Genomic DNA, 24964 nt, shown 5'->3' with positions numbered 1-24964 from the left:
TTAACTGAATCTTTCAATAGCGCGATAATCTGAACCATAAACAGTAATGCCTTGACAATTCAATTTATTCACAAAACACAAAGTGTTGTGAAATATAAAAGTCGTTTACTTAAAACCACACTTTACTAGCATCTATACAAATGTGAGCATGTTCTACTATACCTTCAGAGCGCCATCTGTCTGCAATAATAGAAAAGTCAACTATGACAGAATGCAGTGTTAGAGGGGTATATGTGTTAAGCGTCTAATGGATATAACAGGAAAGAAGAGGCAAGCTTTCTACAGATACATGTAGGAGGTTCTGGGTTGGTGTAGGAGAGGGGGTGGGGGTAGGATTACATCATTTTTTGTATTCTATAATTTGTCATGTCATTTTTCTATATTTCAACTATACTGTCATATAGGACATTAAATTATCTTGCAGATTTACTATAAGTTATATATTTTTTTAATTGTTCAGATGACATTTAGTGGGCAACACATAAAGGGAATAACTAAGGAAATAATTTTAATGACTATTTTTGACTATATATTGCAAATAATTCATGCGATCTAGATTTATTGAGTACCAAACCCATGAAGAATTTTATTCACTTGTAAACTGCGATTAGCAATACCATGAAAGGTCATAAAATTATGAATTTTGCAATTAGGTTTAAGAATTTTTGAAGACGTCAAGAAGGAAAGGTTGCGAAGTTATATATACAACTTTCACATAGCGTATGATGATACCTTTAATAGTTCATAGTTTAATTTCAAATCAGCATGTACTTTTCGGTAGTATTTGTAAACTTTAAAAAAATAGGTTGTCCTTTTTCCTTTTACTAATAATAGCTAATAATTTATTTACAATTTATCAGATGAAAATTGAACGTGTGGGTTTTTTTTTATGAATTACAGACAGTATACAAAAACATTAATGTAAGTGTGAAATGGAACAGGCAATAATACACCAATTGAATTTATCGACCCTTAATCGCAGAATAAATCTTCAATGGTATTTGTATACGTCGAGTAACAAGTAAAGAAACTACAAACATATATGACAGATTATAACAAGAGAGCATTCTAATACATGTAAGCTCTAACATAGCAAACATGTATATACTAAAGTATTTACATAGATTAGTGTGAATATAATTTCAAATTGCTTGCTAAATGTCCGATGACGAAGAGTTGATAAGAATTCAGGACGACGTTTTTACAGAAAGATATGTTCCAGAAAAACAATCATGATGAATAATGAATAATTTCAAGTGAACAAATGCATTGTAAAACTTATTAATTCAGTCAAGTGTAAAGACATGTAGTGATGTGTTTTAAGTTTTAACAATTTGTGTATTCATCCTTAAAGCATCTAAGCAATAATTCTACCATTTTTTAACAGTAATATTTTCCAAATGGGAGACAGTATCTCACAATTAAAAATAAATTAATCCTCGAGAAAATTGTACTCGAAAATGTTAAACCTAAATATTCGCTTATATGAATTATATAACAACAAAAAGAATGAAAGAGTAAACGCAAAAATTATTCTGCTTACATCAACTGAATTAACATCTATTTATGTTCTCATGACTCTATACTCTACAAGAGTCCATGTTTTATTGGAAATTATTCTTAAGAGTAACACAATGATATCAAAATTATATATGCCATTCACAGAAAAACACTTAGTCTAGAAATAGGTGTTTATAGTATCCCAAAAGGAAACGTATGACATAATGTATACAACGTTTATCGTAAGAGCTAATCTGAAATCATTTCAATGATTTTTTTAAACGCTGTGTAACACCTGCATCAATTTTTATTCCTACTGAAATGAGATACATCACAATACTATTTGCAACTCTACTTACTTGATATCTATCTGTATGTAAAATAACTCCACGTTTTGCTCCTAGGGTATATTCATATCCAGCGAACGAATCTAAGTGACGTTTTGGAACTGTAACTTTTTTCAGTAATGTCGAAGACCTAAATAACAGTAGAAACATATTAAAGTAAGCATTACCTTGTCCGTAGGTTGTGATTGTCTTATAGGAACCAGTTGCCGTCCTGTTACAACTAATGATTTGTTCTCTTTTTGATAATAGGGGCACCAGTACCTTGTCTCCATTTATATCCAGTTCCACTTTCCAAATGCACAATATATTGACATACGTTCATTAAAATCTATTGCATTTTTTAAAAATCCCATTTACATTCTATTTGCTCAGATTTTGACTTTGTTTGCATTGGTGACATAAACCCATTTAACCATCTTTACACAATATATAATAGATCTTCTATTATACATAAATTATTCAGTGTTATTGAATTTTTATATTTTCTTTTAATCAAACAGTTATAAAATTTAAAGAGACAACTTCAGTATTTTTTTCTCTCTAATATATAAAGCCTGTAATATAATGCATATCGCAAGACATGGATATACGACACCCAAAGAGGGGTTCGTGGGAAAATTGAAATGCTGACTTATGCTGACGGAACGATACAATTTACATCTATATCAAATGATGGTAAATACAGTTGCTTATATCATTAACATTTATGTCCTTTAAATGAAATGAAAAAAAACTATAATAAAAATAATGTTATTCATAGTATTATATACTTTAAAAGTACTGGAATTTCTTGATTTCTAATACGGTATCAAACCTTTTACGAGGTTTTCTTTTAGTATTTTTTTTTTTATCCCCGATTCCATATTTGTTTTAGATAATATTTACGTAAGTGGACATTTCCCCCCTCAATCGGAAAAAACAAATACGAAATACATTTAAGTAAGCATCACGCAAACAAATTCACACTTTACTGTATCAGACTCTTAGATATTAGGATAGAAATTGTGTGTACGACAGACGCGTTTCGTCTATAAAACTTTAAGACTCATCAGTAATGCTCGAATCAAAAACATTAAAGAATAGGCAAAATAAAGTACAAACTTGGAGAGCATTTAGGACCCAAAATCCAGAAAGGCTATCGAAAAAAATTCTAAACTGTGTATTTAAAATTATAACGATTTAACCTTTGATAATTCAATAATGCAAGTCAATATTGACGGTACATATAATATGCTTTTACTAATAATTATGTAGCCATTTTAAGACTCGCACAAAAACACATAAAAACATATAAAAAGACATATGTTCAAATTTCATGCGTTTAACAATATTATAAAAAAAACCATCAAATATAATTCCAATTAAATTAAAAACTATAATTAACATGCTGTTAACGAAATAGTGTACATGCATCACAATTTAAAAGTTTGGTTATCGTAATAGTTTCCGAATTTATTGGAAAACAGGAAACCTTACAGTTTGTACATTTAACTTGCATTGGATTTAGCAGCGTTTCTCGATAACTAGTATTATTTTTCCTATAAAAGCTACGAAATTAACCTATTTGAGCTAAACAGTACGAATGCCTGTATTCCAAGTTAAGCATGCTTCAAAGAAACAGCTCATGTTTTACTCTTTTTTTCCGGTAATTTTAATAAAACGTCTTTTTGAATAAACACCCCAGCCAAAATGAATGTTGGCATTTATGCCCGTCCACTATGTGGGTAAGTACAAAGCACCTAAATGATGACTTTCAGCCACACTATAGTCTGACATGCTTTTTATTTTATTTTACAATAAGAATAACATACTTAGAATTTTTCCTTTTTCAATATTTTTAACAAAATCAGAAAAAAAGGTGTCCACGATGCGCTAAAACTGCGAAATCGACATCTGTGAAATCGACACGAGTTGAACTATTTACATTTCACACATGTTCCTCAGTTCTTAAAATGTCTTGTTATATCACGCACTCCATTATACTTACTCAGAGTCCAAACCATGGTAGCTATACGGGCGCCTATATGTGTTACGAATACATTATGAAAAAATTAAAAATTGTACTCTACATGGTATGGGCAAGCAATATTTATATCATCGGCATTTTTTTAATCTGATAGTCATACAGATCATGTTTCCACACGTCACTTTAAGGGATCTGAGTAATTATGTAAATTCTACCTTCTTTCCAGGTTCGACCAATGATTTTTCGACCAATAAAGTTCTAGTCTCAAACATTTTCAAGGTACGGTACCATTGCGAAAAATCCCGAAAATGTATTCAGAACAAAATTAAAATGAAATAGAGCATTATGGAGCATTATGGAGCATAACATGGATACATGATGTGTATTCCCATCTGGTTGACTTATATGTATATGTATATAATAACATTTATTATAGTGATCTTTATAGATCACTATAATAAATGTTCTTGTGTAATAATATATATATATATAAATACATGCATGTACCACGAAATGTAACATAATAATAAGTAAAACATATGTTCTTTCATTGACTTATTGCGTAATTATAAAGCAATAGATATAACTCAAGTTCAGACATAATTATATGCCTTCATTGTTTTATCCCTTTACAAATAGTCTTGAACCAATACCGTTCAAACTAAGCAATCATGCAAACTGTATCCCACTTAGCATGAATTCCTTTCTCCAACAAGCTCCCACAATAATGAAATCATTAAATAAAGTAATTTCATGATATGCATGAACCCGTTTTGCTAATTTGCAATCCATAAGCATAAACATAAACTTGATAATAAATATTTAGTAAATAAATGTTATGCTGAAATGGCAATCTTGATCTGAACCGATCTGCAAATACTAGTACCCCCCTCTCCCTCCCCCAAAAAATGAACAGATTAGAGGAAACTACGTCTGTTCGGATTTTTTTTCAGAGTGCACACCGGCTTTTGAATAAGCAATAGCGAAATGGCCAAACAAAGAATGACACAGATTTTGATTGTTGGTCAGCCGAAGGTCTTGCAGCCGATTGCATTGAGTGTGTAGGTAAACGTAATATCTTTTGTTAAATTCCTTGCTAGCTGAACCGTGAATTCATTCTTAGGTTAGTAAACTTACCTATTTTAAGAGTAGACTAGTCTGATAGATAACCAATCTATCTGTCTGTAAGACTAGGCTATTTCGAAAAAAGGTAGTATATCTTAACTCATAATGACTCCACGGTTCAACTAGCAAGTAAGCTAACCAAATATATTACCTTTACCTAAACACCCAATGCAATTGGCTGTAACACTAATTGACAATCAGTTGACAGATGGTCAAAATATTCGACCATGATTTTATTCATCGTTTTAACTTCAGGCCCTTCAGATTCAGATCAAAATGGCCTCATGAGCATAAAATCTATTTACATCGGCTGTACATTAAATTCAAATACATGTAAGCAAGTATAAAGCCTCATTCAAACAACAAAAATTATAAACACAAGCAATTGATTATAATGACAGGGGAATAAACATTTCGTATAACAATATATTTTCTTACATGTAGGTTTGTCATATATAAAAAGACAACACTTTGAAATGGACTCAAAAGCTTAATATGAGTCTACTGGATAGGGGCTTTCCATTTCTTTACTTTAGTTTTTAACCATTTTCCCTCTCCTTTGTGTTTAAGGATGTACTTAGGTGAGGTTAGGTGAAAATTAATAAATCAAGAATTTAAAATTGATACTAAAAGCCGGTAGAGCATTCGAATTCATTAAGGAAAAAAATAGCTAAAAAAATCATAGGTCATGGACCTCCTTTTCAAGATATTTGAGATTTAAAATATGACGGGAAAAGGCTGACACGGACTTTTACCTTGTATTTGCATTGGTATTATTTGGGTCTCAAAACAAAATAAGGAAAATCAAGAATCTGCTATAATTTTGGTAAATGACCTTTCATGAGATAAGTCTTATATTAAAAAATAAATGGATGTTATGGGTCAAAATATTTTACATTGTATTGTATGTAAAAAAAAACAACAAGGAGTCCGACAAAATTCCAAAACCTCACCACACCTAAGTACATACATCCTTAATAATTTTTGTATAATTTTTGTCCATTTTTATCTTTCTGTAAACCCCACCTGCACGCTTCTTCTGTAGAATTACTGCTGCATACATATCGAAAGACCTGATAAAAACTGACCGCCACAAAATAGCCCAAAAGCGGTGCTTAAAAGTGGGGTTAAAACATCACAAATCAAAAATCAAATAAAATTATATTGACAGATTTTATACTAGGGACGGTAATTTCTAATAAATTGGAATGAATTAAGAAAAATGTATGCGTTATTTTCATAACAACAATTTGCTCATTGTCCTTTGCAGACTCCACTCTGAGTGATAATCAGACCAATGAACTACGTATTAGTAAAGACGACTTAAAAGACAGAAATTACCGTTTCTTCCTTTGGTATGAAATACAGAATGTCGTAAGTTTGAAAAATATCTTGAATACATTATAAATAAGGCAATTAAGAGATGCTGAAATGTTTTAACAATTATAATTGCAGTTTTCATTTCACGTATGTTCGACGATTAATAGTTCTTGATTTCCCGGTGCATTATTTTTAATAATTTTTTTTCAATAATGCGTTTTTTTAATTTATCAATACGTTGCTTACAGGGAAAAGATCATGATTTAATTTCCCCTTTTGACATTTCAAAGTTTATCTTTTGGCTAAATATCTATTTAACTTTATTAATTATTAAATAATATTTCGGATATATAGATATATTGGAAAGGACAGTTAGTAAATGAAAATTAATAATTAGTTCATCAATTATTACCGTTTGTACCTTTGAAACAAAAAGTAATATCATTTACTGTAATACAACATTCTTAACATTCTTAAAGTCTGATATTAGTGACTGTTTGTTTGAATACAAAAGCATCATGTAAGTACCTTGTATATCTTTCATTCCAAAGTGAGACATTTTATATAAAATATTTGTATATACAGTTACTGTAACATAGTACATACATGTAGATACTACGCAAAACAAGAAAATTATCAAATTCTTCAACAATATTGAAATATCTTCAAGATATAAATTTTGTTTAAAAATAATTCAATCCAATTCATTTGAAGGTTCTTACGGGTGTATTGGCGAACTATAATATTGATATAAATGTAATATTGAACTTATTATGTGGACAAAAGAAAGAAAAGGAAATGGGATAATAAAACTTCAAAAATGTTTTTATTTAGTTTTTCAACTTTATTAATCAAATTTTTTTTTTCTTCAATATTTACAAATGCACCACTATAAGGTAGAGGGAATAAAGGGTTAAGGATGGTTTTTTTTGTCATCTGCTTGACCAGAATATTTGCTTTTCTCAATACATTAGGAATCCGGCAGAATATTTTTTTTACAAACACCCCCTCCTTTGAAGTTAAATGGTCATTCTTTTACGAGAAATTGATATTTTTCTGTTTGTTTTGTATTTATCTTGCATGATTTAACACAAGTCTAAAAAAAATACTCAATATGTCACATCACACTTCAATCAAATCGGCACAAATAAAAATGTTCATTTCTTAAACAGCTTTTTCGCAGCAACAAAATTTAAAATGCTGAATCTTGAGCAGAGCATAAAAATTAGTTAACTATATCTAAATCAGTTCACAGCAGTAAGAAATTTACCGTTGGAACCTAAAACAATTAAAACAACAGAAAATTTAGTAAAAATTATAGTTGCTGAATTCTAAGCAGAACATAACATTAGTTAACTACGTATATATATATATATATATATGTAAATCAATTCTCAGCAGTAAGAAATTAACCGTTGGAACATGAAATAATTAAAACAACAGAAAATTTAGTAGAGATAGAGTTGACTGAATTCAGGAGAAAGCAGCACAGAAACAAAGTTAACTTCGTATATATATTTAAATCAATTCACAGCAGTAAGAAATTGACCATTGGAACATATTAAAACCATGATTATACATTTGGAAGAGAACATAAAAAGTAGAGGACAAACAAGCTCACAAAATAATAAAAAGTAAACCACGTCGAACATTTAATCTTAGTATGTACTACATGGTTTGGTATACATGTTTTTTAAACCAAAGGAATTGAACATAAATAAATTAAAACAACAGAAAATTTAGTCGAGATAGAGTGTATACACTTTGAGACCCCCAGACGTTTAAATGTATGCAAACATTAGACATGTGTATACATTAAGCATAAACTACAGATAAATAAAAGACACTCAAGTTTGACAAGCAATTTAAATGATTAAGGTATTTAAATGAAAGATTTGATAAATAAGTATAAAATACTAATCAATAAATAACCAATGGTACTTTAAATTGTATAACTATATCAAGGCCTTTATATTAGCAAGTCACGGGATTTGAATCATTAAAGCATTTTATATCATTTATCAACTAGAGCTCATGTCTGTCACCGAAGAATGTATTACAAGCATTTCGAATATAGCATTGCAAGTTAATCCTCCGATTAAATTCCATATCGACAAGCATCTACTCCGCAACTCAATCCAAAAAAAAAGGAATAAAAGTAAGTTTCCTTTGTGCCAAAAATTAGTGCGTGCATTTGCACTAACACTCATTTGTTCAAGTGATACGCTTCCGCCAGCTGTTTCCAAAATGCGTATTGTAAAATTTTGTATAGTAATTGGTGCGGCAAAATTAGAAGAGCTATGCCATGAAAATGTTTCGATTATTGTCCAGCATTGTACTACATGTTGTTGCAAAACAACCATTTATACATGTAAATCCATTACAAACGATCTTGGTGATAAGATAATTGTGTTTCGTTTCTTTCACATTTGAATTGGACTATTTACTTTCAATGGAATAACTGTACCGTTTGTAAGTCAACAACTGAGTTCCTCGAACCAGAAGTAGTGCAAAATTGAGATTTAATATTTATCATAGTATGAATGTAAAAATTAGCACAAAAAGAGTTCCTTCGTGCTTAAAGTTTTATAATCTCAGCTTGCCAAATTAAAGAGTTCCTTCGTGCTTTTATAATCCCAGCTTGCCAAATTATAAAATATAGAGTATATAGAATGTTAATTTATTATTTGTATCGAATTATTTACACTCGTATTGTCATTTTCAATAAAAAGACTTTTATCAGTTGTAAATGTGTTGATTATCGCGAACTGAATAAAATATCGAGTGAATTATGTTATCCTTTCACACGAAAGAACATCTATAACATACAGACATCCAGTTTGTAAGGATTTAAAGACTAAATCTTATGAAAAATGATATAAAGTACCCGTCGGTTATTTTGATATCCTATACAAATATATAATAAGGCAAGTATTTCTTTCAAAAAGGTTTAAACATACTCTCTTAATTATTGTGAAATTTGAAAGTGAAAATTAAAAGTTAATTTGTACTAATAACTTCAGAACATGATTTTACTTTTGGAAGAGGACTTAAAAAGTAGAGGACAAAAAAGCTCACAAAATAATAAAAAGTAAACCACGTCGAACACTTAATCTTATTCTGTATTACATGGTTTGGTATTCAATTCATCGAAATAAACAGTGAAGAAGCAAAGAAAAATTTCAGATTATTTTCAAAAACTAGCATACTAATTTGAAGGTATATCTGTTTGATTAAATTTTTTCTGCTATATCTCTTAAAATATTTATTTGGAATTTTTCAAATAACTGTATATTCAGTACTGTCTTAAGCTTAATATAAAAGCTTTCTTGTGTCCTTCGTCATGACATGCGCAGTTGAACAAGCATTTGAATCTAAATACATATAATAAATCATAAAATGCATCAAAGTTTATCTGCTCCATTTTGAAGCACATATAATTTCTACTGTATTAACTCCTACTTGCAGATTAGTATCAATGTATTGAAGTTGTGACATGCTAAGATAACCTTTCCTCATATGTAAACTTTAAGCTAAATCATATATCCCTAATACATGGATGCCCCACTCGCACTTTCAATTTCTATGTTCAGTGGATGGTGAAGCTAGGGTCAACACTCGGAGTTGGCATTAAATATTATAAGGAACATGTGTACTATATATGTCTAGTTGTATGGACTGCAACTTCAAAAACTACTAGTTCATGGACTAAAACCTTTATCTAAAAAAAATAACCTACAAATGTAAAGTGGTACAAACGGACGGACGAACGAATGGACAGACGGACAGATGCACAGACTGAAAAAAAGACACATAATGCTCCAAGGTGGTGCAAAACAATGTTTATTTAATACTATTTCATTCATAAAGCATGCATACTTACATAAAATTCTGAGGTTGGTAAGGTACAGGATCTGGGTTAACATTGTAGTCTACATCATCGGATTCTCTCGGGCGCCCAGTACTGGTGTAGGACATTTGCCGATACTGAAAACAAAAGTATGGGCATGTATATGAAATAAGATCTAGCATAATAGTTTATGAGAACACTATCTAGCTGAAGATGCTATAAACAACTATAAGTCACTAAATGACTTTCAAAGAGCGAAACGGATACATGAAATTTAAAATGGAAATGGGGAATGTGTCAAAGAAACAACAACCCGACTAAACAGCAGAAAACAGTCGAAGTCAACCAATGGAAAGTATATATAGCAAGCTATAAAAAGTCCCGTATGAAAAATGCGAAACAATTTAAAAGATAAGAACTCACATCTTGCGTATCTTGTACTAATGAATATCATGTTAATATCAGATTTACAGAGTAAATTCTAGATATTCGATCTTGGTGACTATTTATATGTGAGAGGCGCAAGGAGTTTTTTTTCTGGATGTTAGGTTTAAACCTTTAGTAATATTTGCTGGGAAATTGCATTTGGGCCTTCATTTTTTCGGGAATTCGAGATTTACACCTATCGGAACTCAGGAATTAACGATTTTTAGGGATCCGGCAAAGGTTAAGAACGTTTATGTTTTTTCGGGAATTCACCTCAGTCTGTATAAAATATGAAATACAGCAACCGACGGGTTTAAATGAAATGCATGCTCGACTGATTGATTTATTGGCGTTTAACGCATCTTTCAGCACTGGTGTGCTCTTTGACCAGTTTTTATTGGTATAGGAAACCGGGGGAAAAACGACCTTATTTATGAAAACTGAAAATCGCGGTCAATTTAGTTTGGAAGCGAGCACACCTTCCACATGCGGGATTAGAAATCACAACCTCACTGTTGACTGGCTAGTGATACAGTAGTTTTTCTACTTAAAATACTCGAACACCGAACTCTTGGAACGCATGACCCTGGCTTTGTACAGTCATTTACAGAATATGATTTGATTTTAGCTTTAACATGTTTAGAAGCGCATTATCCTGATCTATCCTGATCTGGAGTAATTATATTATATTTAACAATATAACATATAACCAGTTCAAAAGGATGTACATGTATTTTAAGGATTCTTGAAGTTTGGTACATTTTTGAAAAAAAAAAAAAAAAAATCTTACGAAATGCCGGTCTATTGTACCAAAATTTTAATTTTGTCATCTTTAATTATGTTTTATGGCATCGACCGTTTCCCTTAGCCCATAAACAATAATGAAATATTAGGTATAACTTCGAGCGTACCGACATTGTCGAGGTCGCGTAAATCCAAACCGAGTGAAAGGTTCCATGGCAATAACAGAAACAGAGCGTTATGTTACTACTCTTAGAATAAAAGAGATCACACAATCATATTTAAAAAGACATAAAATAACTAAATATGGCTCTTCTTTAAAGCGAAAATACAGGAAGTCATCAAAAAAATTAAGTACAAAAAACAAACAAAAAATATTTTAAGACTATGAGTATACATCCCTACCTCCGGCACTTTGAGTTTAGTCCCTTCAAGAATGAATGTAGTGATTGGCCCAGACTGACCAATCGTCTGAGGGTACAAATCATGGATGCTTAAAATAGGGTCCTCCATCATCTCCATCATTTTTATACCCTCTTTCCATCAACACAGTGTTAGTAAATCGACATTAAAACTATCCGTCGTCTCAATGTCGGCCATTTTGAATTTGTATTGTTTCTCTGGCTACAGTTCTTTGTGGACTATGAATAAGTTATAACAACGATTGAATTGACTTATAAAAAATGTAATATGATATTTAAGATCTTTGTCAGCAGTCAGTGCATGACAACGAGGCTGAGATAATGAACCTGTCAATTTAAAATTTAAATTGTTTACCTTCGTGGATTTCCGTACTTTGTGGAAGTAAATCATTCCATAAACGTTTGATGAAATTGAAAACGATGTTACTTTTGTTCTGCAGTATCAGTAGTTATAAAATATGCATAATTGCCGTATTATGACTAATGAATGCACTTCAAAAATAATAAGGTGAGACGAAGAAATCGATATAAAAAATAAAATACAATTGAAAAAATGAAAAAAAAATAGAATTTCCATCCATGTCAACCGGTTTAAAATTCAGATTACTATTAAAATTTCTCCCTATTTCGATTTTTTCTCATTAAGTAATTAAAGAAAACATAATTTAATCGGCCATTGGCAGCGTTAAATTAAGACTAATACGGTAATTCATAGCAGCAAAACGTCAAGATAAGTAAAATTAACTTTATAAATTTTGCAGTTTTATTGATTTATGTCAAGTTATATCTAAACAATTTAAATTTTTCAAAGCAATAAAATGAAATATTGTTTGAATTTTAACAAGTATAACACATGCAGTTACTTGTAAGCGGAAAATTATATATACATGTTGTAACATTAAAAGTGTGAACAAATAGTACTTGATTTCGTTTGAAGACCACTTAATGTATTTTGGGTTATTTTAAGGCTTCCGCGTAAATCATAAAATCTATGTGGTAAAACATAGCTTGATAAGGTACTTATATACATACCTACAAGTGACATGTTACTAGTATGATAAGTAAAACATCTTAATACGGGATATAATAAAGAATCAGTAAACTAGATCGAATATCACAGTAAGAGACGGATAAAAAAAAATCGTAATATTTTTTTCTCTCCAAGAGTAAATTACAAATACGTGTCTCATGTTAATCTATATGCATACAGATAACGCAATCTCTAATAACAATAGATATAAGAAGATGTGGTACGAGTGTCAATGAGACACCTCTCCATCTCAGTCACAATTTGAAAAATTATACCATTATATGTCAAAATACGGATCTCAACACAGCTCATTGGATCACATCGAATAGAAAGCTATAAAGGGCCCCGACAATGATTAGTTCACGCCTTTCTGAGAATATCTAATAACTCAAGTCTTCAAAAATTGTTTCGAAGGTTAAAAAATCTTATAATATTAAATATTTCACAAATTCTAAGAGGACGCTGATGTATTTTGTTTCGCTATGTATACAAATTGGCAAGTCTTCGGAGCAAGTAAGAGTCTGCCTATGGTATATTACCTTGCCTTTGGTTTTACCCGTGCAATGAACTTTACGTCTTTTCCAGCTTTACTGTGTTGTTAGATTGCTGTTAATCGATGTATGTTCAAGATGTTATTTTATATATTCTCAAGTGTATGCCAGGATGGATCTTTGAAATAAGGTCAACATTCAATTTGATTATCTCTGTTTAATAGAGTCGTTGAGTAATGATATATTTATTTTCGTTCGACAAATAAACTTTTGACATTTTTCTCAACTGATTAAATATCGCACCGTTTGGCCTTGTCAAAGTGTGCGCTCATTCGTGGGACATTAATTTGAAGAGAGCAGAAAAAAAGTCATATAACAGTTTTGAATAAACTCATCATAGATACCAGGACTAAATTTAGTATATACGCCAGACGCGCGTTTCGTCTACAAAAGACTCATCAATGACGCTCGAATCCAAAAAAGTTAAAAAGGCCAAATAAAGTACGAAGTTGAAGAGCAATGAGGACCAAAACTCATAAAAGAAGAGTGTTTAGTTCAAAAATGGTCAAACCAACACACCATATTATAAAGATCGCTTTGTTGTTGTGTATTTAACGATCAGTTGCAAATATATCATGAATGTCAATGCGAGCATAGTAATTATAATAACTTCTACTTTTTTGAACTTTGGTGGATAGTTCCTATACCACATTTCAGCCCTTTTGAATATAACCAACAGGGAAAGGCGAACAGACAAATAACAGTTCGTTAAACACTAAACAGACGAGTTTTTTTTAAATACTACCATTAGGCAACATCATTTTAAAAATCAACTGATTGTTTTAATCTATTTATCATCAGTTATAATACATAGATATAGGAAGATGCATGTGGTGTGAGTGCCAATGAGACAACTCTCCATCCAAATAACAATTTAAAAAAGTAAACCATTATAGGTAAATGTACGGCCTTCAACACGGAGCCTTGGCTCACACCGGACAACAAGCTATAAAGGGCCCCAAAATTACTTATGTAGAACCATACAAACGGGAAAATCAACGGTCTAATCTAAGAAAAACGAGAAAAGAGAAACACGTATAAATTACATAAACAAACGACAACTACTGTACATCAGATTCCTGACTTAGGACAGGTGCAAACATTTGCAGCGGGATTAAACGTTTTAATGGTACCAAACCTTCTACCTTTTTCTGAAACAATAGCATAACATCACAACATAGAAAAACACAAGATAACATATCAATTGGCAGGCTTAACTCAATCAAAAAAACGTAAATTGATAGTCTAATTTGAAAAAAGAAGAGACCTAGCTAGCTCAATGGCAATGGTCTAACAGTCAATCAATACTGTATCAATACTGCATCACAAGCCTGTCAACAATGAGGTTTTGAGTTCGAATTCCGCACGGGGCAGGTGCGCTAGACTCCAATCTTAGTTGACTAGATCTCGAAAGTCGATCGTTCTAACCGGCTTCCTTCACCAATGAAGAATTACCGCCACGAATTTGCTCATAAGTGCTGAAAGTGACTTTAGACAACCATCAATCAATCTATTTGAAAAAAAAAAAAACGAAAATTTCAAAAACGAAAATGTTAAAAAAACGCTTGAAACATGGCACAGTAATTAATTTTCAATTTGGTGTGTGAAACTACAAAATGTAGACGAGTAATGAAATGATACGTAATCATGGTTACCTGATTTTCATAAAGTTTTGAATCCTGACTATGTAGAGATGGCAATGTGATCGGTCTAATAATATCCTCAGTTCGATCTCCATGTTTGTCAGGCCACTTTTTAGATCCTTTTACACATAGAAACCCTAATTTCTGCGTCATGACTCCAGCCGAGTCATTTTGAAACGGATACATGAATATTCACATCTGTTTTTACTATCTCTATGTTCACAAGGTAAACTGATATAGCTGTTATATCATTTGGTTATATAGTATTTTGGTTTAATGTCCTTGACGAAAACATTTTACATATTGAAAGATTTAAAAGAGCATATTGTCAGTTATTTAATTTTACTTTAAATATATATAATTATCTATAGAAACCGTTTAAAGTGACTAGAAATGACAAGGTAATTAATGTGTGTATCGATTACCTAATGGCCAATTACGGCGTAACATCTTGCAATTGGAAAAGAGGGGGAGGGGAGTTAATAGTACCAATAAGGTATGAAATAGCGGTTCATTGGGTATAGCATGTCAATATGTATATATTATATCTTACGTTTTATAGCCAATCTTTAAACTGTTAAATGAAAAGAGGACATGGTTTTCGTCTTAATTCTAAATGTAAAATGAAAATGCTAATGTCTGATCTTGCAATCGTAAAATAACAGACAACAACGTAATGTCTACTAAAATAAACAAATATAATTATATAACTTGAGTTTAAAAAAAAAGCAGTGAAACTTCTTGATAATGTAAACATAAACACCTGGCAGGATTGTCAGCTTAACAAAAAAAAAAAAAAACTAAACTAAAAAAAAAAGGATAACGATGGTGGCATTTTGTTTTCCATTTTTTGATAGAATAAGTAAGAAATGTATTTGCATTCGGCAAACCTCGTCAAATTGCATGAGCTACCCTACGATCTGTCGAGATTTTACTGAATGATTCATTTGGTGCACATTCATATGAATTCCTTTCTTGGGCTTTTCCTTGAAACGTTTTCTTAATATTTTTTAAAAGTTCAAATTGAGTGAATGTAAGCAATTGTATATGCAACTGTTCGGCCCCAGTTTAAATATCTAGAAATGATTTCGAAACAAGGCTTTCAACTCCCTCAGGCAATGACCAATCTTGAACTACATATTTCAATGTACACGTATCGTTCAGCTGCACAGTCACACGGTACAATCGTATGTAAACAATTGCAAATTCTTTAATTTCAATGATAGATATAGTGAAAACATGAAAGATTTTAATGAAATAGCCGATATGTATTAATTCACGCCACAGAATCCCTACATAAAGTACATTAAGATGCAAAGGATTATCAGTAGGGCACATACATGTACACGTCTTGTAGCTCATTGCAAGACCAAGAGGGTCTCTATCGTCGGTTAAAAGTGGAATTATATTCTGTACTAGATGACATATACCGTTATGCCTTGAAGAACTAACATCTATCGTCGGTTAAAAGTGGAATTATATACTAGATGACATATAGCGTTTCGCCTTGAAGAACAAACAATATAAAAAAGGTCAATCTAATTAAAAACCAATCTCTCATCGCTCCCGTTTTCTGATTTGTCGCGTGGGAGATCTAACGAACCCCGCTTTGAGGTCACATCTGAGTGAACTAGAAGTTATGAATTTATAATGATATGCAAATGAGTTGACGACGTATCAATAAGCCAATCAAAAAGTTTATGGATTCTTTGGACTGACGATTTCTTCGTAAATAAAATGAGTTACATCCCTTTACCTCACAATAAACTTTCAAGAACTTCGAAAACTCATTTTCATTGGTCGAAAAAGGCACACCTACGAGGTCACTCACATGTGACCTCAAAGCGGGTTTCGTTAGATCTCTCACGCAACATATCAGAAAACGGGAGCGATGAGAGATCGGTTTTTAATAAGGTTGAAAAAAAGATCTACATGCATGTATAAATGTCTACATGTGTAAATGTATAACAGGTATAAATGTTTTACAAATATCGTTATGGGTTGAATGTGGATCAAAATGAGGTACTAATATATAACGTCCTTATATACAAGAGACGACTTCAGTAAATATTAATCCGATTAGTACATAAAAGGTTATAAGTATTATTGTTGATCATAGATTAACCCAAGGTTTCATGTAAGTAATTGACCTACATGTCCTAATCGCAGACGTCAATATCCAATAGATTAAAATAACAATGATGATAATATTTACCATAATAATAAATTGATTTAATTCCTATGATAAAAAAACCGTAGAATTAAAATACTGGAATACTGCAATCGCTCCAGTTTAATACCATTAATCGAAAGTACGTCCATTATTTGATGTATGAACATATTTACAAGTAATTAACCAGTGGCGTAGGCAGGGCTGAAATGATGTGGATACCGAATTTTTGGGACCATTTTATGCATATTTTTTTCTGACATTTTCCCCGTATGCTAGAATCCGACACTGACTAAATTTTTGTTCAATTTCAAAATACCCACCAAAAGATATTTTATTTCCAACACCCAATCCTATATATATTCGACAACTCAAAATCAGACCAATTACAGCGGTACATCTGTACCCTCCTTTCCCGAAATTTGAGCCTCCGAATGGGGTTTTGATTACTTATCTTGAAGTGATACAGGGGACATGTAAATACCGGTCATCAGTCTGTCCGGTCTTGTTATCAATGTCATGTGTACAATTTTTGCCATTTTTGTGAAGTAAATATCATTAGCAATGTCTTTGACACTTGCGAAAATAATCTTAAACAATTATGCCCCTTGGAAATATAAATTATAATGAAAATCCCATTGCATTTGTTCTGAAGCACTTATTTCTCGAGATATTAATTATTTTTTTATTTAATGCCCTTGTATCTTGGATAGATAAAATATGTGCGATGCGGGGACATTGGGACTCTGTTCTTTTATTGAAAATAAAATTAATATTTGTACCTACATGTAGATGAAAAGGGTATTTCTAAGCCCAGGAATGATAAAACTCCATGATCACGGGGAACGACATCAGGGTATGATGGTGAAGTTGTTAACATTAATATGTCATCGCTCTGCTTGGCTCCATTTCAGACCAAACATGTCCGCGGGTCTACGTATCTTTATCGTCTGCGCCTGCCGTAGCTGACTGTCACAAACAGAAACTGGGTGTATCTGTGACTGTGAAATGTGTTGGCCTGGAACCACACACATACAATAAACAGTACGACAAGTCTGCACGGACTCTGACTCTGGGACTAGCTCTTGTAACAAAAGACGACTCTGTATAGCGCGATGTACAACTTAATAAGTTCAGCATGGAATACAATTGTACAGAGCTAGAACTGCTCAGTGCAATACTAAATCTGATCTGTCACATCAAAATAACAACATAGTTTATATAACAAACCAAAATTACTTGAATAGACTTGACAAATATTTCTCTAAATGAGTGAGAAAATTCAACTAAGGGATTACAGAAAAATTAACACATATATGGGTCATTTTCAAAAAATGTCGAATTTTGAAATTGAAAAATTTATTAAAAGTTACTTATTCAAACAACCCTCTACATAAGCAAATCAGAACAAACAGTACTTTAAGAACAACATATTAAAAGATGCAATCTTAATGATGTTATACAAGAATATCTTGAAACATTTTTTGATCGGTGGTACAATATTTTGTCTATCCTGTTACCATTTTCAAAAGACATTTTGGGTTATTAAGAAAAGGTTTAGATAAAATGTTAAGCTTGTTTTACGTAGCCAACTAGATGGTTTTCAAGAGAATAAACTTCTATTTATATTCATTATTTGAAATAATAGATTATTTGCCAATTTTCCAGGTTGTACTGAAAAATGCCCCTAAAAAATGGTTTTCAAAGGTTGTAAAAATTACCACCAGTAATGCAAGTCTAAAATAGCAATTTATATTGTTCGGCTTTTTTTCACCCTTTAAAACAAACCCAACATCAAGTAAATCCCTCATAAGTTAGTTTACTTTTCTCTTTATTTCATTGGAAACAGGAATGTACGTTTCTGATATATCACTATATAAAAGTCTATCCTGTTACCTTTTTGTCTATCCTGTTACCGATATCAGTATTGCACATGCAAATGCTTAATTAGGAAGATTAAGACGTTATAACCTTAAGATGAGTTCAAACAACGAAATATTTCATTCCTTTTGCACCTATATGCTAAGATAAAAAATTTAACGACGTTTTTGTCTACAATTGTCTATCCTGTTACTGTAACCATAGCAACCATAGTAACAGGATAGACATAACAGGATGGACAAATTTCTTCGTTTTTGATTGCTGTTGTGAAATAACTACTCCCTTTGGTGACGTGACTATGGTTTTCTATTATGAATTTGGTTTCAAACACGTTATTGCAATGAAGTAAAATGTCGCTAATTGAAAAACAAATTAAAACATGAAATTAGATTAGCTTAATCTTCTAAACTTGACTTAAATCTTGCACAATAAAAATAACAAAATCCTTAGTGAAATATTGCAAATATAACAGTGATTTTACAAAATCTTTTATAAAATGTCCGAAAAGTCTCAAAATCAAATTTTTGTTCATTTTCCCACTCTGACATGACGACGCGCAACGACATTGACTTTTAATGATTTTCTGCCGTTTTATCCTTCATGTTTACATAAACTAAATAATCCTACAGGAAAGACTACGCATACTGTATCGGGAATGATTAGACACTTTTCTCATATCCCTACCCATGTTACATTCGGATACCATCATGTGGATCTGCTGCGATCACTGTCACATGTAATTATATAGTTATTTAAAAAACATTTTTTTTTTTGGGTCAAAATGATGTGGATGCTTGAGCATCTGAGCATACATGCAAGCTTCGCCACTGTAATAACCTTTATTCAATTTTTTTTTAATATTTGTATATCCTTTGAAGACAAAATGTTTATATCCTTCGAACATCTGGCCAACGGCAGTACACATCCTTACTCAAAGTCGAACCAATTTAGCACCTAACCTTCCAATGTGTTAATTTCACATTTTTTACTCAATTATACAGTATATACATGTACATAGCATGTGTTATTTAACGTAAACACACTAGTTATTACTTGTGGATTTCATATCAGCTAGTTACACATTTATTTAATTTCTATTGTAAGGACTTTGAGCTTGCTACCAGTAATTGTAAGTACTCTCAGATCATGATTTCAGCTCTCCAATCGAAAAAGTTCTATTTATACAGTCTAGCAACATGTTACCAGCGCTTGCATTTGGTACATAAGTCTTTTTTTAGTTGACACGTATTACAGACTAGGGGAATAGCTCTGGTAGCATGGATGGAGGCGATTACATACGGACACATAAAAACACGTCAGCTTCCATTTCTACATTTTAATCAGACAAAGATGATCAACAAACATAAATACAAAATACTGACAAAAGGGGAACAACTCTCTCTTACAACAGAAACATAATCTGACCATACATACTGATATGTACAACACACTATATTCCAGGGATCATTGCCTTTCAAATCATATGTTTTTCTTTTGCCGTATCGGAATAACAAGTTATAATTTGTATGTAAGTTTTCGATTTAAAGCTTGGCTGCATTTGCGCAAACTTACATCAGTCTTTTGTTGAAATCGAATTGTTACCCCTATAAAATGCCTTTCGGTTGTAGCATTGTCGGACTGTTGTCACATTGAAAGAAATCCAACATCTCCTTTTTATTTTCCGATTTTTTTGTCAACGAATAACACTTTACAGCTAACTGAGAGGGTCTGTGTGGGATTAGCAGTATAGAAAATAAAAGGCAATATCTGCAAAAAACAAATGTCAAAAAACTAAAAGAATAGAAAAGATAGGCCAACAAATAAAGAATAGAGATTAACGTTGTGCTATGATAGTGAAAAAATGGGAAAACATATAAAGTATTAGAAGAAGGACACACAGAATACAAATATGAAATGTCTCTATCCATAGCCAAACACTCGTTCTAATATTAAAAAAACAAGGAAAGCTGCAAATAACATTTTTTGTTCTCTTAAGTCGATAAAATCTGGATATTTTTCTATTTAAAGCCGCTGCATTTATTTGCACGTGTCCCTAACCTGTTATTCAGTTGGTGTGGTTTGTAGATCTATGTGGTTTGAATGGAAAGTTGTCTCATAAATATATGATCTTCTTCTTTCTAAAGATAGCCTCCAAATGTATTTTTGTATAACTAGATTAATGTCTCATCGACCTATTTTTCTTTTACTTGATTTATTATGAAACTATACTTTATTAAGTTTCTTCGTGTCTCTAGTAAGAAAACAAAATAGTCGTGTTTTAGGAATTTGCCCGGTAACCGTCTCAATGTTAAACAGTAAGAATTTTAAACTAGTTAATATTGGTATTTTGACAGAACTATATCCGTAAGCTTTGAGACAAATCAATAATCACAGAAATACAATCAAGGGCAAATATTTAATCATGGTATAAGCTTACTGATAATGGGGAAATGTTTTTCTTAAACTTAAATTTATTAAACTTTACAAGCTATATGATTGTTCTTCGGGTTATAGGAATAAGGTTAACCTTTAATAGTAAATATCTGTATATCTGCAAGTCATATAAGTAAACATAGTAATTTTCAGATTTCAAATTTAAGTTTTCTGAACCGATTCGAAGAAAAAGGGAGATAATTCAAATTTTTTACTAAATTTCGTTCATCTGTTCGTTTTGTCACATATTTGTCACATCGTTAGGAAAACGAATAAAAGGAGGCGTCAATGAGACAACAACTTACTTACAAAAAATGTTTCTTTCCGAGTCTACTGCACTAAAGTAATTACTATTTAGAACTGAAAGAGGCTAACGTATTAAAACTAAAGACAACTTTGAAGAGAAACATGACTTCGGACAAGTACATCAACATATAGCAGGTTTAAACCATTTGTTATATCTCAACCTTCCCTCCTCTAATCTAGATCTGTAGACATGCACAAGGTAGATAGGTAAAAAAAACATATGAACAAAATAAAAGCAAGATTATAAACACTTTGATGACGATATACTTGATATTAATATAAAAAAAGAGGTTTTCAGGTAAAAATGCAGAAGTTTTCGGGAATGAGAGGGGGGGGGGGGGGTATGCGAATGCCTATCACAATAGCTTCAAGCAACCAGGGAAAATCTTTAAGATTTATCAAAATTCAAAATGGTCCTTTTTCTTTCGTCTATCGTTCTCTTGTTTGGGCAAAGAAACTCTGGTATTTCTATTACGACGACATTGTATGTAAATGTATGACAGTTATATATTAATGTCTACTTATAAAGACTTGTTATGGGATACCATTTTATTTAGAAATATATTGGCTGAAAATCTCTACCCGAAAGCACGGACCTTAACCTATTCCTAGTTAACGAAATTCCATTCGCAAATGAACCTTAACCTTGTACCGACACTCTCCGCTCTAAGTCAGTATATCGAGTGCACTATATATTTGTGAAGATGAACGGAGTTAACTCTGCGATAAAACTGATCGAAGGGTTGAAGTATAATCTTCAATGGGAAATGTCAACAAACTATTAATTGACCTATATCAGATCTATACTAGTGTCTGTTCAAGATGTAATGGATAGCAAATCAATATCTCTTCTTAAAAAGGGCATTTTATGAGGGCACTGGCTACTGTCAGAATAGTATTGTTACATTCATAATTAATCGGTTCCTCACCCAACCATGCATTCCAGTAATTAGTCTCCAATGTAGAAATGTAGCAATAACATTTTCTTATTGTTACATTTCAATGTAACCGTAGCCAGCGCCTTTTATAAAACCTATAGCCCTTAGGGTATTTTAAGAGTTACTGAGAATAATATAAAAAGATGATTAAGAGGTCTTACCTTGGGATTGATGTTAGACACCCGTGAAACCGACAGTAACGGAGCTGATAAAGAAACAGGAGGCAACTGAACATCCTCAAATCTAGCTGGCTTCATTGGTGATGGTGTTTCATACGCTTTACAAATGTCTGTAATATTGGTTTTCCAAGGAGTAACACTTGTGCCTCTCACAGTAATAACAGTTGAACGAGACGTTGTTCCTGTTGATGGAGAGTCACTGATGGCAGAATCCCTGAGGTTCATCGGAGATGGACCTTTCCATAATTTTCGTCTTATTCCATATTTCGGACTATGTTGAGGTCCATGAGAACATAACCATCCAGACTTATCAACTTTTGCCTTCGCAGGAAGTGGCTTTAGCGGAGAATTCTTCTTTAACACATTATTCGTTGTTACGTTTTCAACGAATGTGTTAGCCGGTTGTATTAATTCCATATCAAAAATATATCCCGAATCGATTTAAATCTATACGGAAAATCCAAACGTAAAGATAATTTTCTTAAGACATAGAATGTATATCTATTATGTTCCGAAGTGACAGGAGGGATTAAAATATATCTGCAAAATCGATTTCAGGTAGTTGTACATTGTCGACATTTCTGTATGTCGATTTCGCCATTATGAAATTAACAAACAAAGTCTTATATGCATTAATTTAAATATTTCTTTTCGAACTGTAGATAATCCGTATTTATGTTGGCATGTGTATTGCTACATACGCATGCGTGAACTTCCCTTTCATGACAGAAAAGTGTCCGCAAAGAGGGATTAGTTGTTATTGATTCAAGGAGCTTTTAAATTGAATAAAAACTAATATTTGAATAATAAAACAACAATTAAATTTACTTTTTACATTCGTCAGATATAGAAATGTACAAACTAAGCTTATTTGATGGAATTATACCGTTTTAAATTTTTTCAATAGAAGTTTCTGGTTGTTGACTTTTAAATGCATTATTATATTCATAAATTCCGACCGAGCGTGTCAATTTATACATACTTAAGATGCATATTGTTTAGTTTTCACTTATATATTATACAAATAAACAAAATAAATGACTCTCCTTGACTTATGAGGCTTACAATACGTAAATAGAATTATAAACCCACCAACAACTGATCGAAGGATGGATGGATGACTGTTTCTAGTCTAGAAGCAATACATAACAATTAAGGGGTCAATTAAGTCAACGATAGAAAAAAAAAACGATAAGTCAAACAATATTGCCTAGAAAACACAAAAAAAAACTTAATATTGATCAATATGGACGTACAGCACCCCAAGCCGAAAGAGGGGGACTTATTGCACTACAAGGGTCGTCAGTTCATGCTCCAATAGGGACACCAACCAGTGGCAGATTTAAATGTTCGTTTTTGACATATTAGTAACATCGTTAAAGGAAAACAAAAGCTGAAGCCCGCTTTAATTTCGGTTGCTGGATTTTTTTACTGTGTTGAAGAACCGTAATCTGTTTTCTGCTCTGTTGTCGAGTTGTTGTTTCTTGGATACATTCCCCGTCTTCATTCTCAATATTACAGAATGGTTGGTTTTTTTTAACCCTCATCGGACAATTATGCCCCTTGTTCCTCTTAGCCTGGATCCGCTACTAACCACAACCTCTACTCGTAAATTTCTACCTGCGATAAGTCATATTGTAATAAATCATAATGCACTGGTGTCATGTGCTGTTAAACATATCGTGTGTCAAATCTTAAGGGAGTTGGCTTCTCAGTTTCAAAGTAATTAGCTTTTCAAAACACTAGTTTATATTGAAAGGGGATTAATAAAGGAGTCCAAAGAGCAAAAAAATATATAGGTTACCGTGCTTGTTTTCGAGATATTAGCCATTGAAATTTTGGCGGGAAAATATTCTCTCTTGACTTTTCATAGCTTTATCATCGACAAGTTGAAGCTCTCAAAAACTGTTTAAAAGTAATTAAAATTTTATCAGACTTCAACAGAATATAAAATAAGTATAAAAAATCAACCATAAATTCAAAGACCAGTAAACAGTACATCCTCAAATTTGAATGTTTATAGACTTACAAAAAATGTACTTCCTCTTTCCTTCTAATATCAGTGACGGATCCAGGGGGTAAGGGGTCCGTGAGTTGGAACACCCATCATTTTTGACGATCATTTCGTAGAATTGG

The 24964-nt window shown here is 32.0% G+C and overlaps 1 protein-coding gene across 15 annotated transcripts in view; it reads right to left on the bottom strand.

The window, feature by feature from the left end:
* The window catches only part of LOC143049829 (uncharacterized), a 51283-nt gene extending 27780 nt beyond the window's left edge, over nt 1–23503 (bottom strand). For 4 of the 15 annotated variants that reach the window (XM_076223556.1, XM_076223557.1, XM_076223561.1 and 1 more), the window contains exons 1-4: nt 22811–23503; nt 10142–10245; nt 3835–3867; nt 1860–1977 (exon numbers count right to left, since the gene is read on the bottom strand). In XM_076223556.1, the coding sequence (XP_076079671.1) occupies nt 1860–1977; nt 3835–3867; nt 10142–10245; nt 22811–23245 (690 nt within the window). In that variant the 5' untranslated portion in view covers nt 23246–23503. Of the gene's footprint in view, nt 1–1859; nt 1978–3834; nt 3868–10141; nt 10246–11680; nt 11897–12052; nt 12161–14933; nt 15146–22810 lie in introns of those variants that run through there. The other 11 variants (XM_076223559.1, XM_076223565.1, XM_076223560.1 and 8 more) reach the window with 10 other exon arrangements.
* Between the last annotated feature and the right edge of the window lie 1461 nt (nt 23504–24964).

Source organism: Mytilus galloprovincialis, chromosome 10, assembly GCF_965363235.1.
Source record: "Mytilus galloprovincialis chromosome 10, xbMytGall1.hap1.1, whole genome shotgun sequence".
Taxonomy (NCBI): domain Eukaryota; kingdom Metazoa; phylum Mollusca; class Bivalvia; order Mytilida; family Mytilidae; genus Mytilus; species Mytilus galloprovincialis.
This window is presented reverse-complemented; position numbering and strand designations above follow the sequence as displayed.